General features: G+C 37.1%; 1 protein-coding gene across 1 annotated transcript in view; it reads right to left on the bottom strand.

Moving 5' to 3' along the window:
* Positions 1 to 1,309: 1,309 nt before the first annotated feature.
* LOC108281633 (probable helicase with zinc finger domain) overlaps positions 1,310 to 25,505 on the bottom strand; it is a 44,353-nt gene continuing 20,157 nt past the window's right edge. Inside the window, exons 5-6 of the mRNA XM_017497302.2 lie at positions 14,731 to 14,983; positions 1,310 to 9,227 (exon numbers count right to left, since the gene is read on the bottom strand). Coding sequence (XP_017352791.1) covers positions 8,893 to 9,227; positions 14,731 to 14,983 — 588 coding nt within the window. The 3' untranslated portion in view covers positions 1,310 to 8,892. The remainder of the gene's footprint in view (positions 9,228 to 14,730; positions 14,984 to 25,505) is intronic.

The raw sequence follows: 25,505 nt of genomic DNA, 5'->3' as shown, positions 1-25,505 counted from the left end.
GGTGTCTTGATGTCCAGCTAAGAAGTGTAGGATGTGATGGAGAGCTACTGATGGCTTTTCAGCAAGAGTGGGACAATCTGATGTATTTCAGAAAGGGAACTGGCTGCAGTTGGTAGCATGAAGTGTAAGTGAGGCAGTGCAATCAACACAGGGCTCTTCAAATCTTAAGAGGATTTCCACCGATTAGGGAATTGATTTGTTAGGACAATACTATGTAACTCAAGCAGCAGTCAATTTCAGACTAAGTGCTCTTTGGCTGTTCAGAGCTAACCACAGAATCCTGGACGTTCCAGTTTAACCAAGTCAGGTGCACACGGCTCTCCACGCCAGCACTGCTTCTGCTAACCAGCTTTCACTCTTCATGCTTGCAGTTTAGATGAAAGGAAGTGATTGTTTTAAGTAAATTTTCACACTAACTTTCATACTAATACAATTCTCAGAAAAAATGCTTCATAGGGCATCAGTACGGCACAGGGCTAACACCTGAGACAGTCACATCTGCATTTTTCCCACTGAAAGTGGGGCCTTGGGTTATTTCATCTAGAGCAGAGAGCAGCTCAGGGAGTCCCCCAGATCCATTTGATTTATATGGAAAGAAGTTTCTCTTTCTAAAGTCTAGATTAGATTAATGTCATGTCAAATCAATTCAACTCAAAGTGAGATACCTAGTTTAAAAGGGATTCACTAGGAGAGTACAAATGGTACACTGTCCTTAGGAAAGGCTGACCGTCCCATCTACTTAACATTTACAAACTTGAAGCACAGTATATTCAAGTAGATTTACAGTGCCACATTAATAGGATGTTAAAAATAAAACAGCCAGGGCACACAAAGCCTTCTGTGACCTGCTAATGCTTCTCAAAATCACATCATGGCAGATGCAAAGAATTATTTCCCCAAGAAAAACAAGACCTTGACTCAGGGCAATTTTCTGCACAACCAGCACTTTTTTTTTTTTTTGGTGGTTGAACTAATGCTTGTCAGGCATTACTGTGAAGTGCACGATTATATCTACATAACATATTGCTGTAAACTAGGTTTATTGAGTTCTCAAATAAATTCCGGGCCGCATTAACAACTAAGTGACTTAAGAGTAATTCATAATTTTTTTAAATTCGTAAGACATATGTTGAATGACTATTTGAAAAGGGCTCATTTTCTCACTGACCACTGGAGATCTTTAAACTTTCAGGTAACACTTTTAAGTCTTAAGAGTGTTACTGCTGAAGTCTGGGGATTTAAGCCAAGTCACAAATTTCTGGAAAGCAGAGTTACGACTTTACAAATTCACATTGAGTTCTCAGTTACATTCATTTTACCATTTAATATTAGGAATAAAATCAAAGTGCTGTGCATCACTTCAGTCAGACCTTTGATCTTAAGAGCAAAAGGAAGCAGAGAATCATAGTTCACAGATAATAAACAAATCTCCAAATTATTAAAAAGGCATTTTATTATAAATACATTTTAGTTGTAGCAGTAAAATACATTTTGTGTTACCATGAATCTTTTAAAACAAAAGAACTTCGCTGAGACAATGACCACACTGTAGAACTGTAGACCCCAAGTTGAAAACTTGTTTTATGGAACCAAAGTCGCTAACGTAATTCCAAAACTAAGTTAGAAAAGAAAATGACAAAGAAGAAAATAAAAAGCCCCAGAGAGTGGCTTTGGGGTTATTTTATGGTACAAAGTCACTTTTACTTTTAAGGATAAACTCTTTAGGTATTAGAGCCTCTTAGATGAGGTATCATTTACTGCAAAGAAAAAAAAATTGTTTTAATTTTGCCATAAATTATGCTTATTTAGATGGCTATATAACTGGTACTTTGAAAGACAAAACTGACCACCTCAGTTTTGTACAGCTTCCCTCAGGAAGACTTCCCAAAACAGACCCAGTATGAATTTGCTAACTAACTGATCTATGAAGTTAGCTGAACAGGTTTAGATAAGAACTATATGTATGAAGCATTAAAAAAAAAAAAAAAAAATCCTGTATCACTAATAACAGGACCCTTTAATAAAATGCAAAACTCATTATCTTTGTAATTTAGAAGTATTTTAGTCACCATATTTATCTAGGATACAACTACTACATATAGCCAGTACCTTCATGGGGTTTAAAGAATCAGGTCATGTGACTGGCACAGAAATCAGGTACAGTACAATGTCATATACATGGATTTATAGGAAGCAGGTATGGTCTGGATTTATGAAAATCCAGGACCCTTCCTCTGTATAGGGGGAGGCCGAGAAACATTTTCTCAACTGAAACTGACACTTTGGGACTTCAACCAGGACAAGGAGCCCTCTGACCTACTGAAAGATATAAAGAGGTCTTCACATACAAGGTTATCGTGCAAAGCAAAGTGTAAATAAACCAAAGCTCCCCTATAAGTTGGGACTGCATAAAGGAAATTGTGCTGAAAATATAAACAATCCTTTCCAAAGGTTAGCGAGCCTTTTCAGTAAGAAAGACTGTGTCTTAAGAACTTCAAAGCTGTGCATTCTATGATGGTCTTCATGTGTACTTTTACACCTAAGTCATTCTGTATTCTATTACCTTAAAAATAGATTTTTTTGTCTTCCTAGTATCTCAGTAAATTCAATGCCAAACTAAAAACCAGAAGCAGAGCCCAATACCCGCCAAGATGCAGTCCAGCATGAATATTAAAACAGCAACAACACACAAATTAAAATATACCCAAAGGCCTGACAGGTTTATATTATAGGCAGTTTCTTTCTCAAAAATAACTTGCTCATACATGTGCACCTATTACTTATGAATAATTCATGCTGTGTAGGTGGTAGATCCCCCTAGGCTGTTTTGCAAACACACATAGATTTTTTTTAAAGGTAGCAAAGTAATCAGAGACATTTATTTTCTGCCATATGTAACACTTCAGGCTCTCTCTAACACCTGCTGGCATGGCAGAGGATCTAAAATAACTTTGTTAACCTGAGAAACACATAATTTGAAAAACAAATCCTTTGCCCTCATCACCCTTCCCCCGCCAAAAAAAAATAACCATAAAAACGGAAACATTATTTGGGGATTATCTATTGTTTTCGATGCTCTGTGCCACTGCCATCTTAGGGCAGGGGCTTCTGCACTTGGCGCCTCGATCAATGCAAGGTGCATTCTCGTGGCATTCTGATGGCTTCTTTCCAGGATTCTCGTTTCCATGCATATGGATCAAGATAGACTCTAACCACACCAAACAAATGCACAGCTTCCAGACCGAAGCCAGGGCAGCAGCGTACACAAAACCAAACTCACCCTAGAAACCAAAGAGCTCCTTCACCTTACTGTGAAAGAGCAGCAGAGACCCCAGCAGGGGTGAGAACGAGGAGGGGTGGCAGCCAAACCAAAGGTCCTGTCGCTCCATGGAGACCTTTCTCCACGACTGTTCCACTCGTGGCACCAGATTTATAACAATGTCTCCAGAGATCAGTTTTTTACACTGAGAAAATCAATGCATGGTTGAAAAGACGTTCAGACTCTGAAGGTCTCTGAGACTTTCACTGTGAGAATCAGACCAGTGATTTTCAAAGTGTGGTGCCTGGACTGGTAGCATCAGCACTGCCTGGAAACTTGTTGGAGATGTAGATTATCAGACTCCAGCCCAAAATCAGAAATGCTGGGGGTAGGTCCAGCTATTTGAATTTGAACAAGACCTGGAGGCAATTCTGATACTGGCTGAAGTTTGAGAACCACTGCTCCATCCTGTTCACAATTCTAAAATCTTAAAACAGGACAGATTTGTAAATAGTACTATGTGACTTCTACTCTGTGTTGTGACCTATGTAATTTGCCACCCTTTCCCCTTTACTTCTCAAACATTAAAAAAGTATTAATGAAAACACTTACTTCATAACATCAAAAATTTCTTAAAAGGTAATAATGATTTCCCCTCCTCTACATAGTTCTAAGGCAGGCAATCACATGCTAGTATGCAAAGTAAAATACAGAAGAGACCTCATATATGAGGTAGAAACAGTTAAAAAGACTCCCCACGAACATAATGAAAATGTCATAATATTGTTTAATGAACTCATAGAATTATATAAAACTTACTATGCTTTATGCTTAATATCTGTATCAAAATAAAATCTCTCTGTTGAACAAATTGCAAATAAAGTCTGGTCTAATACTCTGATTACTGAAACTATATGAATGTCTCTGGGTTTTCTTAACACTCCAGTTTTAGACGTCTTAGACTACCACTGCAGAACTGGGTTTGGGATTGCACCACAGTTAACATTTCTAAGTCTAGATTCTTCTATTAGGTACCTCCCTCCAAAAAATTTTTAGAAACTCCGGTGACTGTTTCCTTAAAGTCCACTCTAAAGTAGACACTATCAACTGGTTAAAAAATTTTAAATATTACATTAAAATTGTTTTTAAATCTCTTGAATCTCATAGTCTAGTTTAAAGTAATAATAGAATGTGTTTAGTGAGATTCACTTCTTCCAACAATGGTCTTGCCATTACTAATGAAACAGGTATGAAAGCAATAAGTGTGAATTTGGCAGCTTTAAAGTCTCAGCCAATAAATATCCATCCTCAAGCAGATGGGAAATGCGAGGCGCGTATCATAATGAGCACTTTCAACACTAACATGCCACTTACTCTTTCAAGATGGTATTTTTATAAGTGATTAACACCACTACGTGATCCTTTGAACAAGAATTCATAGTTAGAATATTACCTGTTCTAATTTCTAGATGGTTTGAATGTAGATCAGATGGCACAGAGCAGAGACAGTTCCATTAAGACATTTAACTTGTGATTCAGGAAAACATATAGCGTGGCAGTAGAAATTAAGGATTTTCAATATGTTAAGGGGATGGTGAGCAAGAAATAATGTCTGGTAAATCATAAATTACTACCATTGAGGAGCTGGAGGGAAAAACGATAGCTAGCCTACGTAACATTGAAAGCACCAATTTGTATCCTTCAATACATTTAAAGTTTTAATCTTGTATTTTTATAGATTGTTTCTTGGATTCCCTTTTTACAAATAATTCCTCTATAAAACAATGCTATAGTCAGTGTCTGTTTTCAAACGAGGATTTCAGTAAGTCTAATTTTCTTAATAACAATGGTTGAAATACTAAAATTTATCTTCAAATTGTTCTTCACACCCTGACTCTTAACGAAGGTGGCTCACTCTAGCTAAGGGGGCTAGAGATACATCTGTTATGTCTGCAGCTTTGCTCTTGAGATGAAAAATATTAAACACATAAAATCAACTACACGAGAGCAACACAATACTATATGTTAATTATCCCAAAGTTAGGAAATTCAGTTAGCTTTCTCAGCAACTCCAATGCTGCCACAAAAAAGGAGAGTATCTTCACAAATAGGTCTTGAAATTGCTATGTTTAATTAGGTAATGCTTATTCAGTGGGAATTCTGCTTATTTTACTTATTCTGCAGTTCTCTGAACTGAAAAGACCAGTTGATGTTTACATCGAACCTAAACTTATTCTAAAATCTGATGATTAAAAAAAAAACCTACACAAAGCATTTTGTTATTTCACGTGTAAAAAAAAAAAAAAATGACCTGGATAGAAAGCCTATTTGTGTGAGGAAAGGAAAATTAAGGTCATGTTAGTTTAAATGGTCAATAATTAACTACCGATTAATCAAAAACAAAGTTCTGCTGTAACAATTTGGCAAAGCATATGCCCAAATGACAACCAAAACCCCCTTTAAAAACACACCAGAAAATATCCATGCTACATGGAATGAGCTTCTTCAAATCATAACACAATATTTTTAGATCATGAAAAGAAATTTTTCAGCATCAATGCTCTACTTTACAAACTCTATCATCCAAAATAATGTCTTTAAGGTTAAAAAAAGAAAAAATAAAATCTCAAGTAGCATTAAAATTAAAAAATGAAACAAAATATTCTGGAAAGAAAAAAAAGCTTCAGAGTGATACAAAGGAAAAAGATGTAAAAAGAAATGAACAATTCACCTCACTTAGAAAAAAATCTGAAGAAAATGGAAGCTGGTAATACTTGGTATTATCTGAGAGCTATCATCAAGTTTCCTGGAAAAAATTTTATATACATATATACATATATATGTATATATAAGGGCTGAACCTCGTATATAAATTATGTTTCATAAATCCGATTTATGGGTACTTGCTAATACTACTCAAGTAATACCCAAAGAATAGCAACTGTACTCAGATGACATGCCTCATTTTGATGGAAACTTGCAATGATTCTTACAGAAGACTTGCTCAAAATGCTACAAGATACTATGTGTAAAGAGCAGGTTCTTTAATGCACAGTTAGAAAGATGGCATTGCATAATGCTGAGGAAGAGTAAGCTTGTTGTAAGTCAAAATAAGCATCTGATGCAGAATCTAAGAAAAGCATCAGAAGGAAGCAACATTTGAATCCTTAACTGGCTATGAAATGATAAGGGAATGAGGAGTGCTCATTTACTCACAGCAGAGTGGTGAGCCAATAAGTAGCTATTATTTTTAGTTTTTAGAAATAACTGCTTAGAACAAAGTCATGACAACTTAATAGCTTCCTTATCCAAAGCTTCCACCATCAACATACTTATATAAGGTGATGGGGTCCACACGTGACCCCATGACCCTTAACTAAATATAAATATAAATAATTTAAAAACTGCTTTTTAAAGATTCAAGTATAGAAAACAGAAAATTAGGCAATTACCTCAGGACAAGGGGTTACCTGAAAGCCCTGACTTGACAATTCTGTCTTTATAAGAATGCTTTTGAACATTTATCTAGCTTGCATTGTAGTCCTGTAGGCTGAGGGCTCGGGGTTGGATAACCACTGATGAGAAAATTATTTTCCATAACATTCTCAATCAAAGAGATCTAATTTTCATTCGGACTACATCTTGGGTTTTGTCATAGACTTAAAAGTACATAGCTACGTGGCAAAACCTTTTCTTTTCTTCCTTACTAAAGTATGTGGAGTAAAATCTGACATTGCTAAATGTGGTGATCTGACATCATACAGAGAAAGCCTGATGCTTAACTTGCTGGCTCAGTTTTCCAACTGTGATTTATGCTAACCGTTAACACGTCTGCACTTTACAGGTCTATGTCTGCCACCTTACACAGAGGCCCACAGCCTGTAACGCAAAGCCACACACAAATAAACTGCACTCTTTGCAGAAAAGTAGAGCTGAATAAAAGAGGCACACAGCGTTCATCCTGGAGCTTGCTAACCATTAACCAAAGGCACTCTTTTATCCCATAGTCTGAGGATTAAAAGGGGCTGTAGCTGGCCAACATAAGCTAAACGCCAGTCATTGAAGAAATGTCAGTAATTTTTCTTTATCCTTGCCACTTTTCATCCTGGTTTTAAAAATGTACTTTGATTACAGGATAGACTACTAAAAGTGGTCTTTCAAAAACCCGTTTTTGAAGGGATCATCAGGAAGACTGCATTCATTTGAAAGGTTCCCAGCCTCATCTTAATTTTTTTTTAAAGTTTATATCGTAGTTTCAAGGTTATCTCTGAAATATAAAAGTAGTATTACTAGATCAGGAAAATGATAAGGACATATATTGCTTTAAATGTGTGACAAGACCATCAGTTTCAAGAGGGTAAACATTCTCCCTTGGATTTTACCAAAATTCATTCAAAACCATTTTTAGACGGTAGAATATTTAAGATGGCTATTTAAATTTTATATTGTATACAAGTTCAATACGGGTATTTTAGAAGAATCGAAAGACATGAAAAACAGGGGTAGTTTTCTGCCCCAGATTTTGCTGAATTTTGATACATTTTTGACAAACATCATATTTCTTCTTTAATGGTGTTCCTCAAACAAGGCAGCTAGCAAAATATTTGAATTGCCACATATAATGTCACATTTTAATGTAAACAGCAAATAAGGTACCAAAATTTTTACTGGAGGAAAAAAGACCCAAACCTTGAAGCGGCACAATTCTTTATACCACTGGAGAAGAGGGAAGCCAGGTTACAAACATTTACACATGCATAGTGAGAAAAAAAGAATTTTACTAAATTCACGCATTTTTAAAATAGTTATCAAGTCTACTAAGCACCAACAATCCTAAAAATTTTTCAGCTTCTTGATTTGTTTTAAAAAAAAAAAAAAAAAACACACTATCAAATTAACATTAAAAACAAGCTTGAAGTGTAGCTTGTCCAAAAATAACTAAGTATGCCAACGTTTTTTTTCACATTTCAAAAAACAGTGGCATACGAAATATGCCTGCAAAGAATGCCTTTAACTCTATCCTACGGTGGATGGAGATTACAACAGCACATCATACATAGTCTAAAACTATAAAAGTTTTAGAATGCAGCATCGTGTCACAAAAAAAAAAAAAAAAGGCTGATAAAACTTAAAGTATTTAGAAGATGCTGCCCCTTTATTTTAAAAAATTTTAAATGAATTTAAGCAAAAATAACATACATTTGTACATCAACTGGCCATTTCTGGTACAGAAACCCAGCATATGGTAATATTATTGAATAAATGTAAATGCTACTTACAATTTTTTTTTCTTTTTAAATATATTTTAGACAAAATTTTTTTTTCTTTTTTTTTTATAGTTGCACAATTAACCTCTTGGCTGCTAGCTTGATGCAAACATGTAACAATACACAAATTTAAAAATTTTTTTTATTCTACATAAAAGCTGTCAAAGTTTTGACACATCAAAAATGCAAAATAATGGAATATACTTAAAAAAATTAGTTGTAAGTCTAGCAGCAAAGCAATTAAGTGAGAACATACTTAATATTAAAACAAAGGGAACTGTGCATCTATAGATGAAGTCCAACTACCTTAATTCTAGTGATACAAACAGAAATTAAAACATTCTCCCTTGAGGGAAAAAAAAGTGATTATTTAAAATACGAGTAAAAGCCATTGCTGCCAGATGAGCTCCCCAGGCTCAGTTCCTGGAAGAGAGACAGAGGGTCGCTACTCTTCTTGGCCTGCTCAGGAGGGGGCCTGGGCTTTGGAGGGGCCCGCAGAGCGCTGGCATAGGACATGGTGGGCTTGCCCCCTGCAGAGCTCTGGGGGCTACTGCTATTGGCCGACTCCGCGATCTGCTTGTTGGGCATGAGGGGTGGGAACTGGCCGAGATGCTGCAGCACACTGTAGTTGAAAGAACTGGACACCTCGAGGTTCTCCGACTTCAGTTGATCCTCAGAGGGTTTGACAGTCTTGGGTGGCGCTAAAAGCAGAGAACAGTGACAGTGATTTACGGGTGAGCCCAGCAGTGTTCATGCGCCTCATTCACTCATTGTGTCAGAACTGGATTTCGTCTTCAGGAACTCCGGCAGTACAGCCGCAAGGACAGACATCATCTGCCACAGAATGCTGAAGTCACAACACATCCAACCAAACGTCTCTATCTTATAGACACATAGAACAGCTATGAGAAGTGTAATAGCTAACATATAAAAACCCACGTTCAAATCTGAAGGCTTGCTGAGAAATAAAAAACTAGTTTGTGTAACTGTACACTTTGATATTTATCCTGCTAACTGCTCATAGTTTGTAAACAGGCACATGTTCTCTCTTAAATAAAAAAGAGCTGCCTATCCAGACTCCTGGTCCAAACAGCTTTTATTACGGAGCTAAATAATAGTACCATGGGATTCCATTTGTTTAAAATGCTGCCCTTCCTTGTATTATATACTGAGTAATATAGAGTAAGGTGTGGGCATGGGGGCTGTGAATGACTTCACATTTCCTATAATCTGCCTTTCAAGGTCCCTTAAAATTTGACTCCATTCTTCCTAACCAATTTTATTGCTCACTAAACCATAGCTTGCTTTCAAATAATTGCTTTTCTTTTCAATCTTCTAAAAATGTATATAACATTGTACTGGATTATAAACATAATACAAATTCATTGAGGACAATTCATACTTTTCAATACCAGAGATAAGCCTTAAGTTGTTGTTTTATTTTTCCCTAAGTACTTGATTTAGATTATTTTATAACTTACTTAGGTAATGTCTCATATTTAGAAATGTTCATTATCGTCAATTTTTCTCTTCTATAGACTGAGATGCTCCAGGTAAATATTTCTAAATATTCATGGCTGCTTCCTCAGGGTAAATGCCTAGGTATACGGCAGGATCTACAAGCCGTACAAATTCACGTACCTCATGGCTACTTCCTCAGGATAAACTCCTAGGTGTACAAAGCTTCTGACAATTGTGGCCAAACTGCTCTGCGGGAAGATGCCACCCATGTGTACTCAGCCAGCCATGTTTGCCCATGGCCTTACCCTATCACAACACTGGGATTATTACTGTTTAAAAGTTAGCCTATTTTATTAAGTAAATCATTATCCTGTTGTGGTTACAATCTGCATTTCCTTGATAGTTGGTGTGTATGGACAGTTTTTTCCTGTTTATTACCTATTTGCAGGCTATCTTTGTCCATTATTCTATTGGACATACGATTCTATTGTTTTTCCTATTATTTTGTAAGCACTTTTTACATGTGAAGAATACTATTCTTTTGACATATGTTGCAAATATTTTTACCTGTTTCGTGATTTCCCTTTTAATTTATTTATAATGCTTTCACTTTGTCAACAAATGTTTCAGATTTTATTAAGTAAATTCATGAACTAGATCCTATGTGAAGTCAGATAAATATTTACATCTTTTCGTGAACCTTTTAGGGTTTCCTGTTTTAAATTAAAATGTTATCTATCTGCAATTTATTTTGTTATCTGGCATAAGGTAAAGATATGACTGTTCATTTACTTGTCCCTTGAATGGTTACATAATTAATCGTTCACTGAATAACATCCTGTCTATGCGGATCATACTTTTATTATTACTCAGTTCTTTTGTGCACTGAAATCTGTATCTGAGCTTTCTAGTCTCCCTGTTCCACTGAATCGTATTTCTATTCCTGTATCAGTATTGTTTATGTTTTCTGTGGCTCTATAACAAATTGCATTCTCTGCTCTTTGAGGTCTTCCTCCTTTATTTTCCTCCTCTACCTCTTTTCAGATAAATTCTGAATATTCTCACAGACCCTCTACTTAACTGAAAAGGCTGGGAGTTATGCTCAGTTCACTTTTCCTGCTTTCTCACAGGCTGCTTCTCTTATCTGGAATTTGCCCATTTACCCATCCGAAACCTTAAACTGCCATCTCGATGCAATAAATATTTATTGAGCACTTACCGCTGTGCTAGACCTATGAAAGTTCGCAGTTGGTTAGAGCAGCCCTTCATAAACTTATCATTTTATTGTGGAAATAATATATAAACCCACAGCATGGCTAAATAACAATGGAAGTGGAACAGGGAATGCTGATAGGTCCTAAGGGAGTTCTGAGAGAGCCAGGAGGGAATTTTCATAGGGAAAATGAAACCTGGGATGAGTCCTGAAGAATTTAAACAGATGGGGAAAGACTAGGAGGGCAAAGGAGACACTGATAACAATCTCTCCGTTTTCATTCTTTCTCCGTTTCCTATAGATACAGAAACCCCACCCATCACACTAAGCTTAAATTGATTCTCCTGCCTCAGCCTCCCACGTAGCTGGGATTACAGGTGTGCATCACCATGCCCAGCTAATTTTTGTATTTTTAGTAGAGACAGCATTCCAGCACGTTGGCCAGGTTGGTCTCAAGCTCCCGATCTCAGGTGATCCGCTCGTGTTGGCCTCCCAAAGTGCTGGGATTACAGGCATGAGCCACCGCACCCGGCCTAGTTTTAAATGCTTTTGTATAAATAAATACTTAGAAAATAATAGCTTAGAGACAGTTTAACCTAATGCCTATGTCCTTATCTAACCATGAATACAAGACTGCTTTAATTAATCATGTATATATTCCCAATAAGAGAAAACATTCTCTGAACCTACGAATTTCACTAGTCTTACAACTAATATTTTCCAAAATACACATCTCTATCTAATCTAAAATTTTCATCTCATGCATTAAAAAAAAAGGTCTGCTAAAGTATGTCTTGTCACCAGGTAAGCGAACAGAAACCAAACACACCTGTGTTGGAGGAGCTATTCCCCACCCCCCGAAGTGCAACTGGGTCACCCCCTTAATTGCACAGAATCTAGTTTCATTAGCTTTTTTTCTCCACAAGCATTTACTAACAGCCTAAAGTGTATTCAGTGCCAAAATGAGAAATTCAACATTTAAAAAGGCCAAATAGGGGTTTCTATTTCAGGCTTACAGTTTAACTGTAAATTGATATCCATATCAAACACAATGATCTTTTTAAAATTTCAAATCAATATAACATAAACAGTTTTCTTCAAGCTCTAGAAATGAATCTCTAACTTCAGTAAGAAGTTTCTCAGGTAATTATTTTATATCTGTTGCCACTACTACAATTCTCCAAAAATAAAAAATTGATAAGAGGTTGTGCTTCAGGACACTCATGATTTTGAATTAATTTTTCAATGCTTAACTAAGTGATACTTTCAACTAAAAAACACTACAGCATGTCTCCAAGCAATGAAGAAAATAATGACTTTATATTTGTAGAAAAGATACCATAAATGACATGAGCATTTGCTCAGGAGCTTTCTACCTCATCAGCTTGGGTCAGCTTTTTATTGATTTTGGCCAAAAGCTATCCTAAAACTTAGGTTAAAAAAAGGAAAAGAAGAAGAGAAATGATGTTATCTTAAAAATAAATTATAATAAAACAACCAAAAAAGTAACAAATTACCATCACTGATTTGTAATGTAGATGTTTGCCAGGAAATTCAAATATGATAACGTGAGTGAGTATATTTATACTAGACCGTACAAGTGACAAAGCAGGCTCATGCCTATAATCCCAGAACTGGGGGAGGCCAAGGTGGGTGGATCACTTGAGGTCAGCCTGGATAACATGGTGAAATCCCATCTCTATTAAAAATATAAAAATTAGCTGGGCGTGGTGGCGGGTGCCTGTAATCTCAGCTACTCAGAAGGCTGAGAGGCAGGAGAATCGCTTGAGCCTGGAAGGCAGAGGTTGCAGTGAGCCAAGATCACGCCACTGCACTCCAGCCAGGGCAACAGAGCGAGATTCTGTCTCAAAAAAACAAACAAAAACTGACAAAGCAGCCAGGCACAGTAGCTCATGCCTGTAATCCCAGCACTTTGCGGGGCTGAGGTGGGCAGATCGCTTGAGTCCAGAAGTTTGAGACCAGTCTGGGAAACATGGCCCATCTCTGCAAAAATAAACACCAAAATTAGCCAGGCCTAGTGGCACGTGCCTATAGTTCCAGCTACTTGGGAGGCTGAGGCAGGAGGATCATTTGAGTTTGGGGTGCAAAGGATGCAGTGAGCCGAGATTGCACCACTGAACTCCAGCCTGGGTGACAAAGTGAGACCCTGTCTCAAAAACAACAACAAAAAGACAAAGCAACCTGAGACAAAATACAGCAGCTTACTCATAACAGGTACTAAAGAATGTTTAAAGACTATAATGACAATGTCATTTGCCAGCAAATAAAAGCAAAAGCTTTTAAATGTTTTTGTTTTTTTTTTTTTTGCCCTACCACGTCTATTGTTCTAAAAATATGCTTGTGTGGCACATATTCAAAAATGGGCCAGTTACAGAAACAATAGATTCACATACTAAAGATGAACAAAATTAGTTTCAAATATAAAAGTTGTTGCTACTGGGCAAAAATTCACCACACAAAGATCTCAGACTTGTTCACAAAGATCAACGTCTACAGTATACAAAGAGACGGAATCAGAGAATTCAAGCAGTATAATTAATTCCTTTACATTCACTATAAAAAAAAAGAGAACATAGGAAAGATAAAAGTGCATTCATCTTTAAGGCTGAAGAGGCAGACTCTCGACTTTCCAACACATGGTACAAGGTTAGAGTGTCTTACCCATTCCTGGCCCTTTCTATGCCTTTTTTGCTCTTTAGCCATGGACTTCTACGGTTTATCAGAATATAAGGAATAAACACAGGATTCCTAAATCTCAAAATGTTAGACTTTACTAGTCTCTCTCGTAGCCAGACTCTATTATATGGCAAATTATCAACACTTTACTGACAATGAATCCTTGAAAACATATTAATCTAAGCAACTCCCACCCGCTCCCCTGAAGGAAAAAAACAGAAAGCAGAAAACAAACTTTTCCCTAGCAAAGGTGAGTCTATCTATTCAGAGACATTTTCTTCTTTCATTTAATCACAGGTCAAAATGATCAGTTTCTATATATGGATAGATCTACTAACCTTCCGGACATAAAATTATCGGCCTGGTACAGTGGCTCACGCCTATGATCCCAGAACTTTGGGAGGCCAAGGCAGGTGAATCACCTGAGGTGAGGAGTTTGAAACCAGCCTGGCCAACATGGTGAACTCCAGTCTCTACATACAAAAAATTAGCCAGGCTTGGGTGTGCATGCCTGTAATCCCCACTACTTGGGAGGCTGAGGCAAGTGAATAGCTTGAACCCAGGAGGTAGAGGTTGCAGTGAGCTGAGACCATGCCGTTGTACTCCAGCCTAGGCAACAAGAGTGAAGCTGTCTCAAAAAAAAAAATTATATATATATATATATATATGGAATCAATACAGTCCTAAATTGCACACCTATGAGCTATTGGCATTATTAAATACTGTTCAATGATGATAATGAAAATTGGGGGTAGGGGGTGTAGAAGAAAAACTCCACAGATATCTGGGAACTGAGGAGTAGAGATTCGGTTTACCCACCCACTCTGTCTTACCTATCAACTCTCTGGGCTGAGCTGTCCTGCTGGATCCATTGCACGGAATGTTCTGATAGGGAGTAGATGAGGTGCTGTTTACCCAGGACTCCGGGGATGAAAAGTTGAAAGACGATTGGTTACTGTGGTCCTGAAGCTCTTTACACTGAGCCAGACTATCTTGAGGAGTGCTTACTTCTTCAGAACAAGGTTGAACTGAGCTAGATGAGATTCTTCTTTGGTACAAGGGCCGACCAGGTCCTCTGGGCTCATACTACACAAAGAAAAAGAGCATTTCATAAATCCGTGCACCTGTACCATAGTCCTTTCTTTTCACTCCATAGCAATCTCACTACATAAAGTAGAAATTCTCAAGAATATTCTGTGACTGTGAAACCCTCCCTCCACCCTACTTCCACCAAAAAGAAAAAGAGGCGGGGAGAGGGCAGGCTAGGCTCTTGACATAATGTCAGAACACCTGGGCTCAAAACTCAGTTCTGTTCCTCGCTGCATAGTCCTGACAATACATGTCTGATTTCCAATTCTGTTTTCTTATCTATAGAATATGGGAACTGAAGTAGTTGTTTTCAGTTCTAAAATCCTATTGACACTTTAGATAATAGTAGATTAAGAAAAAGCATGAAAGAGCAAATCTGCTCAAAATTAAATGGGTGAAGTATAGTCAATTGAGTCCTGGCCTTCTTGAGCACAGTCATCTATTCTAAACTTATCTCTTGGGCCCTGGCCTTCATAACATCACAATTTATTTTTCTTTAGACCTGATGGCAAGATCTGATTCCTCCCATCCAACATAAATACTCCTGACTAGGCTCCACTCAAACTTCAAATAATATAGAATACTTACTCATTTATTCAAAAAATCTTTTATATGTTTGAAACCCAATTAATTTACCCAGTATATTTTCTCCTCCCTAAACTCCATTTGCACAACCTAAATTCCTTTAACTCTTTCAACAAGATCTATGTGGGAGCCATTTCAAGATTTTTTTTATAGTCACCCAAGTGCTGTTTAATTTGTTCTTGCCAGACTCTTGTGATCAACATTCATAGTCAGTTCTAATGGCAAGGCAGTACAGGGCAGTGGTTAGGTATCAGCCTCCATCTAAAGCCAGACCATCTGGGTTAGACTTCAGCCTCCGACTTTTATTGGCAGTGTCACCTTAGGCAATTGATTTAACTTCTTTTTAACATGAATTACCCACAGTCCCCTCATCCTGGGATTGTTGGGAGAATTAAATAAGCATGCATAGCATTTACAACAGTTCTTGGCACACAGGAAGGGTTCATTACTATATAATTATTTCAATATATAAAGATAAGATTCCATGTTCAGTCGCAAATGACAGAATGGGATTGGATTTTAATTTTATTTTTTTAAATTATACTTTAGGTTCTGGGGTACATGTACAGATCATGCAGGATTGTTGCATAGGTACATACATGGCAAGATGGTTTGCTGCCTTCATCCCCCCATCACCTATATCTGGTATTTCTCCCCACGTTATCCCTCCCCACACTCTCCACCCCCGCTGTCCCTCCTCTACCCCCCCTAACTGAATGCAGTGTGTGATGTTCCCCACCCTGTGTCCACGTGTTCTAATTGTTCAACACCCGCCTATGAGTGAGAATATGCAGTTTGGTTTTCTGTTCTTGTGTCACTTTGCTGAGAATGATGGTTTCCAGATTCATCCACGTCCCTACAAAGGACACAAACTCATCGTTTTTTATGGCTGTGTAGTATTCCATGGTGTATATGTGCCACATTTTCTTTATCCAGTCTATCATTGATGGACATTTGGGTTGGTTCCAGGTCTTTGCTATTGTAAACAGTGCCGCAATGAACATACGTGTGCATGTGTCTTTATAATAGAACAATTTATAATTCTTAGGGTATATACCCAGTAATGGGATTTCTGGGTCAAATGGAATTTCTATTTCTAGGTCCTTGAGGAATCGCCACACTGTCTTCCACAATGGTTGAACTAATTTGCACTCCCACCAACAGTGTAAAAGTGTTCCTATTTCTCTACATCCTCTTCAGCATCTGTTGTCTCCAGATTTTTTAATGATCGCCATTCTAACTGGTGTGAGATGGTATCTCAATGTCGTTTTGATCTCTATCTCTAATGACCAGTGATGAGGAGCATACTCCATATGTTTGTTGGCCTCATATATGTCTTCTTTTGTAAAGTGTCTGTTCATATCTTTCACCCACTTTTGAATGGGTTGGTTTGTTTGTTTTTTATAAATCTGTTTTAGTTCTTTGTAGATTCTGGATATTAGCCCTTTCTCAGATGGGTAAATTGCAAAAATTTTTTCCCATTCTGTTGATTGCTGGTTCACTCTAATGATTGTTTCCTTTGCTGTACAGAAGCTCTGGAGTTTAATTAGATCCCATTTGTCTATTTCAGTTTTTGCTGCCATGAAGTCCTTGCCTATGCCTATGTCCTGAATGGTTTTGCCTAGGTTTTCTTCTAGGATTTTTATGGTGTTAGGTCTTATGTTTAGATCTTTAATCCATCTGGAGTTAATTTTAGTGTAAGGTGTCAGGAAAGGGTCCAGTTTCTACTTTCTGCACATTGCTAGCCAGTTTTCTCAACACCGTTTATTAAACAGGGAATCCTTTCCCCATTGCTTGTTTTTCTCAGGTTTGTCAGAGATCAGATGACTGTAGATGTGTGGTATTGCCTCTGAGGCCTCTGTTCTGTTCCATTGGTCTATGTCTTTATTGGTGCATAGAAATGCTTGTGATTTCTGCACATTGATTTTGTATCCTGAGACTTTGCTGAAGTTGCTTATCAGTTTCAGGAGATTTTGGGCTGAGACAATGGGGTCTTCTAAATATACAATCATGCTGTCTGCAAATAGAATTCCCTCTTTTTGTACTGTTTGGAATAGTTTCAGAAGGAATGGTACCAGCTCCTCTTTGTATGTCTGGTAGAATTCAGCTATAAACCCCACTCGACCTGGGCTTTTTTTAGTTGGTAGGCTATTAATTGCTGCCTCAACTTCAGCCCTTGTTATTGGTCTATTCAGGGTTTCAACTTCTTCCTGGTTTAGTCTTGGGGCAGTGCAAGTGTCCAGGAATTTATCCATTTCTTTCAGATTTACTGGTTTGTGTGCATAGAGTTGTTTGTAGTAATCTCTGATGGTAGTTTGTATTTCTGTGGAATTGGTGGTGAGGTCTCCTTTATTGTTTTTTTAATGCATCTATTTGATTCTTCTCTCTTTTCTTTTTTATTAGTCTGGCTAGTGGTCTACATATTTTGTTGATCTTTTCAAAAAAAACAGCTCCTGGATTTGTTGATTTTTTTGAAGGGTTTTTTGTGTGTCTATCTCCTTCTGTTGTGATCTTAGTTATTTCTTGTCTTCTGCTGGGTTTTGAGTTTTTTTGATCTTGCTCCTCTAACTCTTTCAATTTTGATGATAGGGTGTTGATTTTAGACCTTTCCTTGCTCCTCATGTGGATATTTATTGCTATGAATTTCCCTCTAGACACTGCTTTAAATGTGTCCCAGAGATTCCGGTATGTTGTGTCTTCGTTCTCGTTGGTTTCAAAGAACACCTTTATTTCTGTCTTCATTTCATTGTTTATCCAGTCGACATTCAGGAGCCAGTTGTTCATTTTCCATGAAGTTGTGCAGTTTTGAGTTAGCTTCTTAATCCTGAGTTCTAATTTGATTGCACTGTGGTCTGAGATTGTTAATGGTTTTCTGTTCTTTTGCATTTGCTAAGGAGTGATTTACTTGCAATTATGTGGTCGATTTTAGACTAAGTGCAATGTGGTGCTGAGAAGAATGTATATTCTGTGGATTTGGGGTTGAGAGTTCTGTAAGTGTCTATTAAGTTCGTTTGGTCCAGATCTGCATTCAAGTCCTGGATTTCCTTGTTGATCGGACAAGCAATTCCTGAGAGATTTTGTTACTACCAGACCCGCCCTACAAGAGCTCCTGAAGGAAACACTAAACACAGAAAGGAAAACCCAGTACCAGCCACTGCAAAAAAGAACCAAATGGTAAAGACCAACGACGCAATGAAGAAATTATGCCAACCAAAGGGTAAAATAACCAACCAGTAAAAAAAAATGGCAGGATCAAATTCACACGTAACAATATTAATATTAAATGTGAATGGTTAACTAAATGCCCCAATCAAAAGAAACAGACTGGCAAATTGGATAAAAAGCCAAGAACCATGGGTGTGCTGTATTCAAGAGACCCATGTCACATGCAAAGACACACATAGACTCAAAATAAAGGGATAGAAGAAGATTTACTAAGCAAATGGAGAGCAAAAAAAACCAGGGGTGGCAATCCTAGTCTATGATAAAACGGACTTTAAACCAACAAAAATCAAAAGAGACAAAGAAGGGACTGGATTTTTATTACCCCTTTCTTTTTCCCCTTTTCTTGGATAGCAAATAATAAATTTGCTATTCAGGCTGTGGTCAATTATGACTCTCAGAAATTGTTCTTTTACCATTGTTGTTAGCAATAATTAGAAATCAGGAACTGGAAGGTGGATTAAAAAGAAGGCAGAGAGATGAATTAGCAAAGCAGTAGCAGGATGGCTTCTGGAAATATAAAATAGCACAAGCAGACATTATCAAGCAAATTAAATGTGGAAATTGTGGGTGTAAGCACTGAGAGTATTAAGTCAAAGTAGATGGAAACACTAGGATGTAAACTAGGGAAGATAATGGGCCTAGACTGGCTGTCCCTGAGCCAAGAGGCAGGAAAGCGGGGAGGAGAAGCAATTCTCTCACTATGAAGTTTTGAGTGTCCAGGTTGTTTCTGCATTTCCAAAGTCTTAGCTATTGAATGGAGGAAGGTAAGAGGTATTATTGCCATCTAGTTAATTTCTTTTTCATATAATTGTATAGTTCTGTTTCTAAGCATAGTATCTCACTTCATCTTTAATTTTACTCTGCTTTAAAGACAATTGTTTTCAATGGCCAAATCATTATGATTTTGATTTGGTTTTTGAGAATATTAACCGTCCAAATTAATTTAGTGTCAAGTAGGAAGGTAATCAGCACATTTGAAATGTCTTTGTCTAAGGCATTAAAGGTAGTGAGTAGAATCACCAGCCTTTCACAACTGCATTAGGTGCTCTATGCCTAGACAAACCTTGATCATAACGGCTTGTGCAGAGTGTCTTTTTTCTTTAATCAAGGTTTGTAATGGAGACAGTTAGCTCTTAAAATTGAAATGCAGTGATTCTTTTCATGACTATCCCTGCGTGTTTAGCCCAGTCACAACCTTCAGGGGATCACATTTCAAAGTTTTCATAGGTGAATACTGAAGTACAGAACTAACGTTGGGTATGGACTCAGAAAGAGGAGGTTATGACAACTAAGTCTCCTGGTGATACAGAATACTAAATATACTCTCATGAATTTCAGGTGGTAACTTTATAAGCTGCTTTTCATTAAATAATGAACACACACAAACCAGTATTATAAACAAAAACCTTTTTACAATGAATAGACATATGAACCAGAAAGCTTAAAAGAAGAAAACTAAAACTCAGAAAGAAATGGAAGACTGATAATAAGAGGCAATATTCAATTAAACGTTATAGAAAATGTATTATCATTTGTATCTTCCAAACTGAAATCCAAAATAATCACTCAGTTGACATGCACAGCAGACTCTGGGGAAAGTACTATATAACCTATCTACAGCAGCTTCTAAACAGCTATTGACAGAGATAAATGTGTAGATAAAATATGAAATTCAATTTCACATTGTTATGAATATAATTAATCTTTTATGTCAGAAAAGCAAAACAGAAACTTGAAAAATTTTTAATGCTTTTAAAATTAGATATATTGAAGATTATAAGATTGATTTTTTGTGTGTGTTGACCTTATATCCTGTGACCTTGCTAAATTCACATTAGTTACAGGATTTTTACTGTTTGTTTTTTGGGAGATTCCTTGGGCTTTTTCTATATTGACAACCATGTCATCTGCAAACAGAGACAGCTTCATGTCTTCCTTCCCAGTCCCTATGCCATTTATTTCCTTGCCTTATTGCACTGGCTAAGACTTCCAGCACAATGCTGAAGAGGAGTGCTGAGAGCAAGCATCTTGCCTTGTTCCTGATCTTAGAAGCATTAAGTCTCTCACCATTAAGTATGATGGTAGCTGCAGGATTGTTACAGATGCCCTTTAACAAGGTCAAGAAGTTCCTTTCCACTTCTAGTTTACCAAGAGTTTCATCATGAGTGGATAGTGCATTTTGTCAAGTGCATGTAGTTTTTTTTTTCTATGTCTATTGATACGATTGTGTGGTTTTTCTCTTTAGGTTGTTAGTAAGCTATGTTACATTAATTTATTTGCAAATACCACACTAGCCTCGCATTCTGGGAGTAGGTACCCCATGGTCATAGTAAATTACTCTTTCCATGTACTGCTAAATTCAAATGACTAATGTCTTGCTGAGGATGCTTACATTGATATTCATGAAAATGGATCTGTGATTTTCTCTTTTTTGTACTGTCTTTATCTAGTTTTGGTATCACAGTAATGTTGGCCATATACAATAAATTGAGAAGTGTCCTATTCTCTTGAAAAACTTGTGTAAGTTGGTGGTTTTTCTTCTTTATATTTTTGGAGGAATTCCATGCTAAAACCATTTGGGCCTAGAGATGTCTTTTTTAGAAGGTTTTAATTACAAATTCAATTTCTTTAACAGTTAACAAGACTATCCATATGTCATCTATTTCATCTTTGGTGAGGTTTCGTAGTCTGTGGCATCCAAGGAAGTGGTTTACTTTATCTACACTGTTGAATGTATATGCACAGAGTTGTTTGGAGTGCCCCCTTATTGCCGTCCTTTCAATGTCTACTGGGTCTGTAGTGACCCAGTCCCCTTCCTAACATACGTAGCCTGCGTCTTCTTTTTGTCTTTGTCAATCTTGCTAAAGGTATGTCAATTTACTGATCTTTCTGAAAAAGTAACTGGGTTTCACTGATTTTCCTTTATTGCTTTTCTGTTGTGAATTGTATTAAATTGTGCTCTCATCTTTAAAATTCCCTTCCCTCTGCTTGATTTGAATTTATTTTGCTCTTCCTTTTCTAATTTCTTGGGGTAAAAGTTTCGATTACTGATCTGACATCTTACTTCTTTTCAAATATAAGCTTTTATTAAATTCTAATAAAAGCTATAAATTTAAATTCTAATATAAGCTATAAATTTCCCTCTGACATTGCTTGAGCTGCATCACGCAAATTAGGACAGACTATATTTCCATTTTCATTCAATGTAAAACATTTCTAATATTTCTAATGAAGAAGCTTCCATTGGTCAAAGATAGGGAACAAGGTGTCAAAATGTATAATGACTGCAATAAAGTAAAAACTCAAATACATAATGATACTGAATAATAATATTCAAAGTGAAAACGGAAGGGGTAAAAAGCCTTGATGGTCCTCCTGAGGCCTGCTAAGGCCTCAATTCAAGACTCTGAAAATTGACTAATAAAGGGCCAGGATTAAACATTTATCCTGCCCATTTCTTATATAGACTGTATTTTATGTAGTAATTAAATATTCAATGAGGAAAAGTTCTCCTTTGTAAAATAAATATGAAACAAATTCAAAGAAGTTTTAAATCATCATTCTGCCATCTCTAATGAAACAATAAACCTAAGCAACAACCACCAACAGCTGCTAAGGTCTAAAAGGTCGCTGGGAACAGTTTAAAATCAATGGATCTGAATGACATCATCTGATTACTGAAACATAGTGATCAACAATATAGCGTAGGAAAACTGGATATTATGTACTTCTTTAAATATACAATTTAAAATGAGACATTACATACTGCCTGGTAATTTTTCACTGAAATATCATACATAGGTATCTTTCCATGTTATGAAAACTCTTATAACATTAGATATAATAAGCTGCATTTTTTCTTCATTTACTTAAAACTAATCTATTTAATTTCCCCAAGATTTGAAGAAGAAATCCCTGATTATAGAACACTTAGGGTCTTCTAACTTATTTCAGTTTAGCTCTTCCCACAATTACCATTTTCTCTTTAAAGCAATATGCTACAGTTTGGTAGATAGATACAGTTCCCTTGAGAGAAAGAAACTAGGATGGAGAAAGGAGAGGAATATCACTATTAGATTAAAAACAATCAATTTATTAACAATTCAGATAATGTGTGATGGATAAACTGTAGCTTCCAACAGTCACATCTGTAGATTCACGTGACGTAATATATTGAAAAGCACTTGATAAATTATAAAATGATTTTTTAAAAGCATGATTCCCAGTTAATGGTGGCAATTGGCCCAACTCCACTAAAATAACAACAAATAAAAAGAAAAGATATACAACAATCAAGACCGTAAGACTGGCCATCAATAGCACACACATTTCTGGAATACATGGAGACTGGGTGGAGGAATGGTGTCTGTGGAAGAATGAAACAGTAGCTACCACCCGAGAAGGGAAACAATTCACCTAGCAGAATTCCCCAGAGGCTTGGGCCTCAGAAATGGCCAACTATTATAAAATGAAAGGGGCCCAGCACGGTGGCTCACGCTTGTAATCCCATCACTTTGGGAGGCTGAGGCGGGCAGATCACGAGGTCAAGAGATCGAGACCATCCTGACCAACATGGTGAAACCCTGTCTTACCAAAAAACACAAAAATTAGCTGGGTGTGGTGGTGGGATTAGTGGTAGTCCCAGCTAATCAGGAGGCTGAGGCAGGAGAATTGTTTGAACCCAGGAGGTGGAGATTGCAGTGAGCTGAGATCGCGCCTCTGCACTCCAGCCTGGCTCCTGGCGACAGCGTGAGACTCTGTCTCAAAAAAATAAAATAAAAATAAAAATAAAAATCAATAAAAGGAAGACGAAAAGATAAAATTAGGGGAGTTAAATGAAAGTCTATGTAGGCAACAGCTGGACTCATATTATACTCCTGTCCCACAACAGTGGGACACAGGCAGCCAGGTACCTACAATACAGACAAAAAGATAAGGAAACAGACAAGCAAAAATCTGGGAAAAGCAAAGGGCTTCACACAGATTCAAGCACTAAAAAGCCCCCAGCAAAAGGCCTGCCAGGCAATACATCCTGTGATATACACAAAACTCCCAAGTTGCTTGTTAGTGAAAAATAATTAAGCGGCTGGGCATGATGGCTCACACCTGTAATCCCAGCACTTTGGGAGCCCGAGGTGGTGGATCACCTGAGGTCAGGAGTTTGAGACCAGCCTGGCCAAGATGGTGAAACCCCGTCTCTACTAAAAATACAAAAATTAGCCAGGCGTGGTGCTGGGCGACTGTAGTCCCAGCTACTAGGGAGGCTGAGGCAGGAGAATTGCTCAAACCTGGGAGGCAGAGGTTGCAGTGAGCCAAGATCATGCCACTGCACTCCAGCCTGGCGACAGAGCAAGAGACTCCATCTCAAAAAAAAAAGAGGCCCAGAAAGAAACAATAGTGATGTTTTAAAATATTTTAGAACATTGTTTTAGTTATTATTAAAAATCAAAAACAAAACAATAGCAAACCCTCTAATTGGTGTTCTCAGAAAAGGCACTGCATTTGGAAAACAAGATGTTATAAAAAGAGGAAATGCTCAGAATAAAGAACTCTTTGAGTTTAAAACTTGAGGACTCAAATATTAAATTCAATAGAAGAGTTTGTAGATAAAATCAAGGAAATCTTCCTGAAAGAAAAAATACAAAGGTATGAAACTATGATAGGAAATAAAGATTTAGAGAATCAGTTTCAGAAAGTGAGACATGGAGAAAAATAATGCTAGAAAATTATCAAAGAAAAATTAATAATAACAGACAATTTCACACAGTTGAAAGATATGAGTCCTTCTCTAAAGCAATGCTATCCAATCCCATTTCCTAGGACGATGGGAATGTTCTGTGTCTGTACTGTTTAGTAAGGCAGCACCTTGCCATAAGAGCTCCCAGTCAATCAAAATGAGCCTAACAGGACTGAGGAACTCAATTTTAAATCTTATTTCATTTCAAATCATATCCTATACATCAAGAATTCCTCTAGGTTCTGCCTGCAAAGTAGATCCTGAATTTGTTTCTAACCATTTCCACTGCTACCTCGCAGTCCAAGCCACAATCACCTCTTGCCTAGATAACTAAGACACCCTTCACTATTTATTTTATATTATTTTTAAAAGTTTAAAAACTTTGTATTTTCATATAATTTTTAAAGTAATTTTAATATCATTTTAGCCTTATAAAATTCAATCATAATGACAGAAGCAAAAATTTATCTTAGTTCCCAAAACTCTAGTACATTTATTTCTAGGTTTTGTTGTTTCCCTTAAAAGAAACATACAGGCCAAACTCCCACAACATGACATTTACCCATATAACAAACCTGCACACATACTCCACCAAACCTAAGATAAAGGCTGGAAACAGCCTGTAGTCCCAGCACTTTGGGAGTCTGAGGTGGGCAGATTACTTAAGTTCAAGAGTTTGAGACTAGCTGGGTAACACAGGGAAAACTCGTCTCCACCAAAATATACAAAAATTAGCTCAGCATGGCAGCATGTGCCTGTAGTCCCAGCTACTTGGGGGGCTAAGGTAGGAGGATCACTTGAGCCTGGAAGGTGGAGGCTGCAGTGAGCTGAGATCGTACCACTGCACTACAGCCTGGGTGACAGAGGAAAACCCACTTTTAATAAATAATAACATAAACAATTGTTTAAAGTATCCGTGGTTTCCATGTGATAAATCCACAGGCACTGCTAACATTGCTGTGGCTTGCTGCT

The sequence above is a fragment of the Cebus imitator genome, unplaced genomic scaffold, assembly GCF_001604975.1.
Source record: "Cebus imitator isolate Cc_AM_T3 unplaced genomic scaffold, Cebus_imitator-1.0 Scaffold229, whole genome shotgun sequence".
Lineage (NCBI taxonomy): Eukaryota > Metazoa > Chordata > Mammalia > Primates > Cebidae > Cebus > Cebus imitator.
The sequence above is the reverse complement of the archived record's forward strand: the minus strand, read 5'-3'. Positions and strand labels throughout refer to the sequence as shown.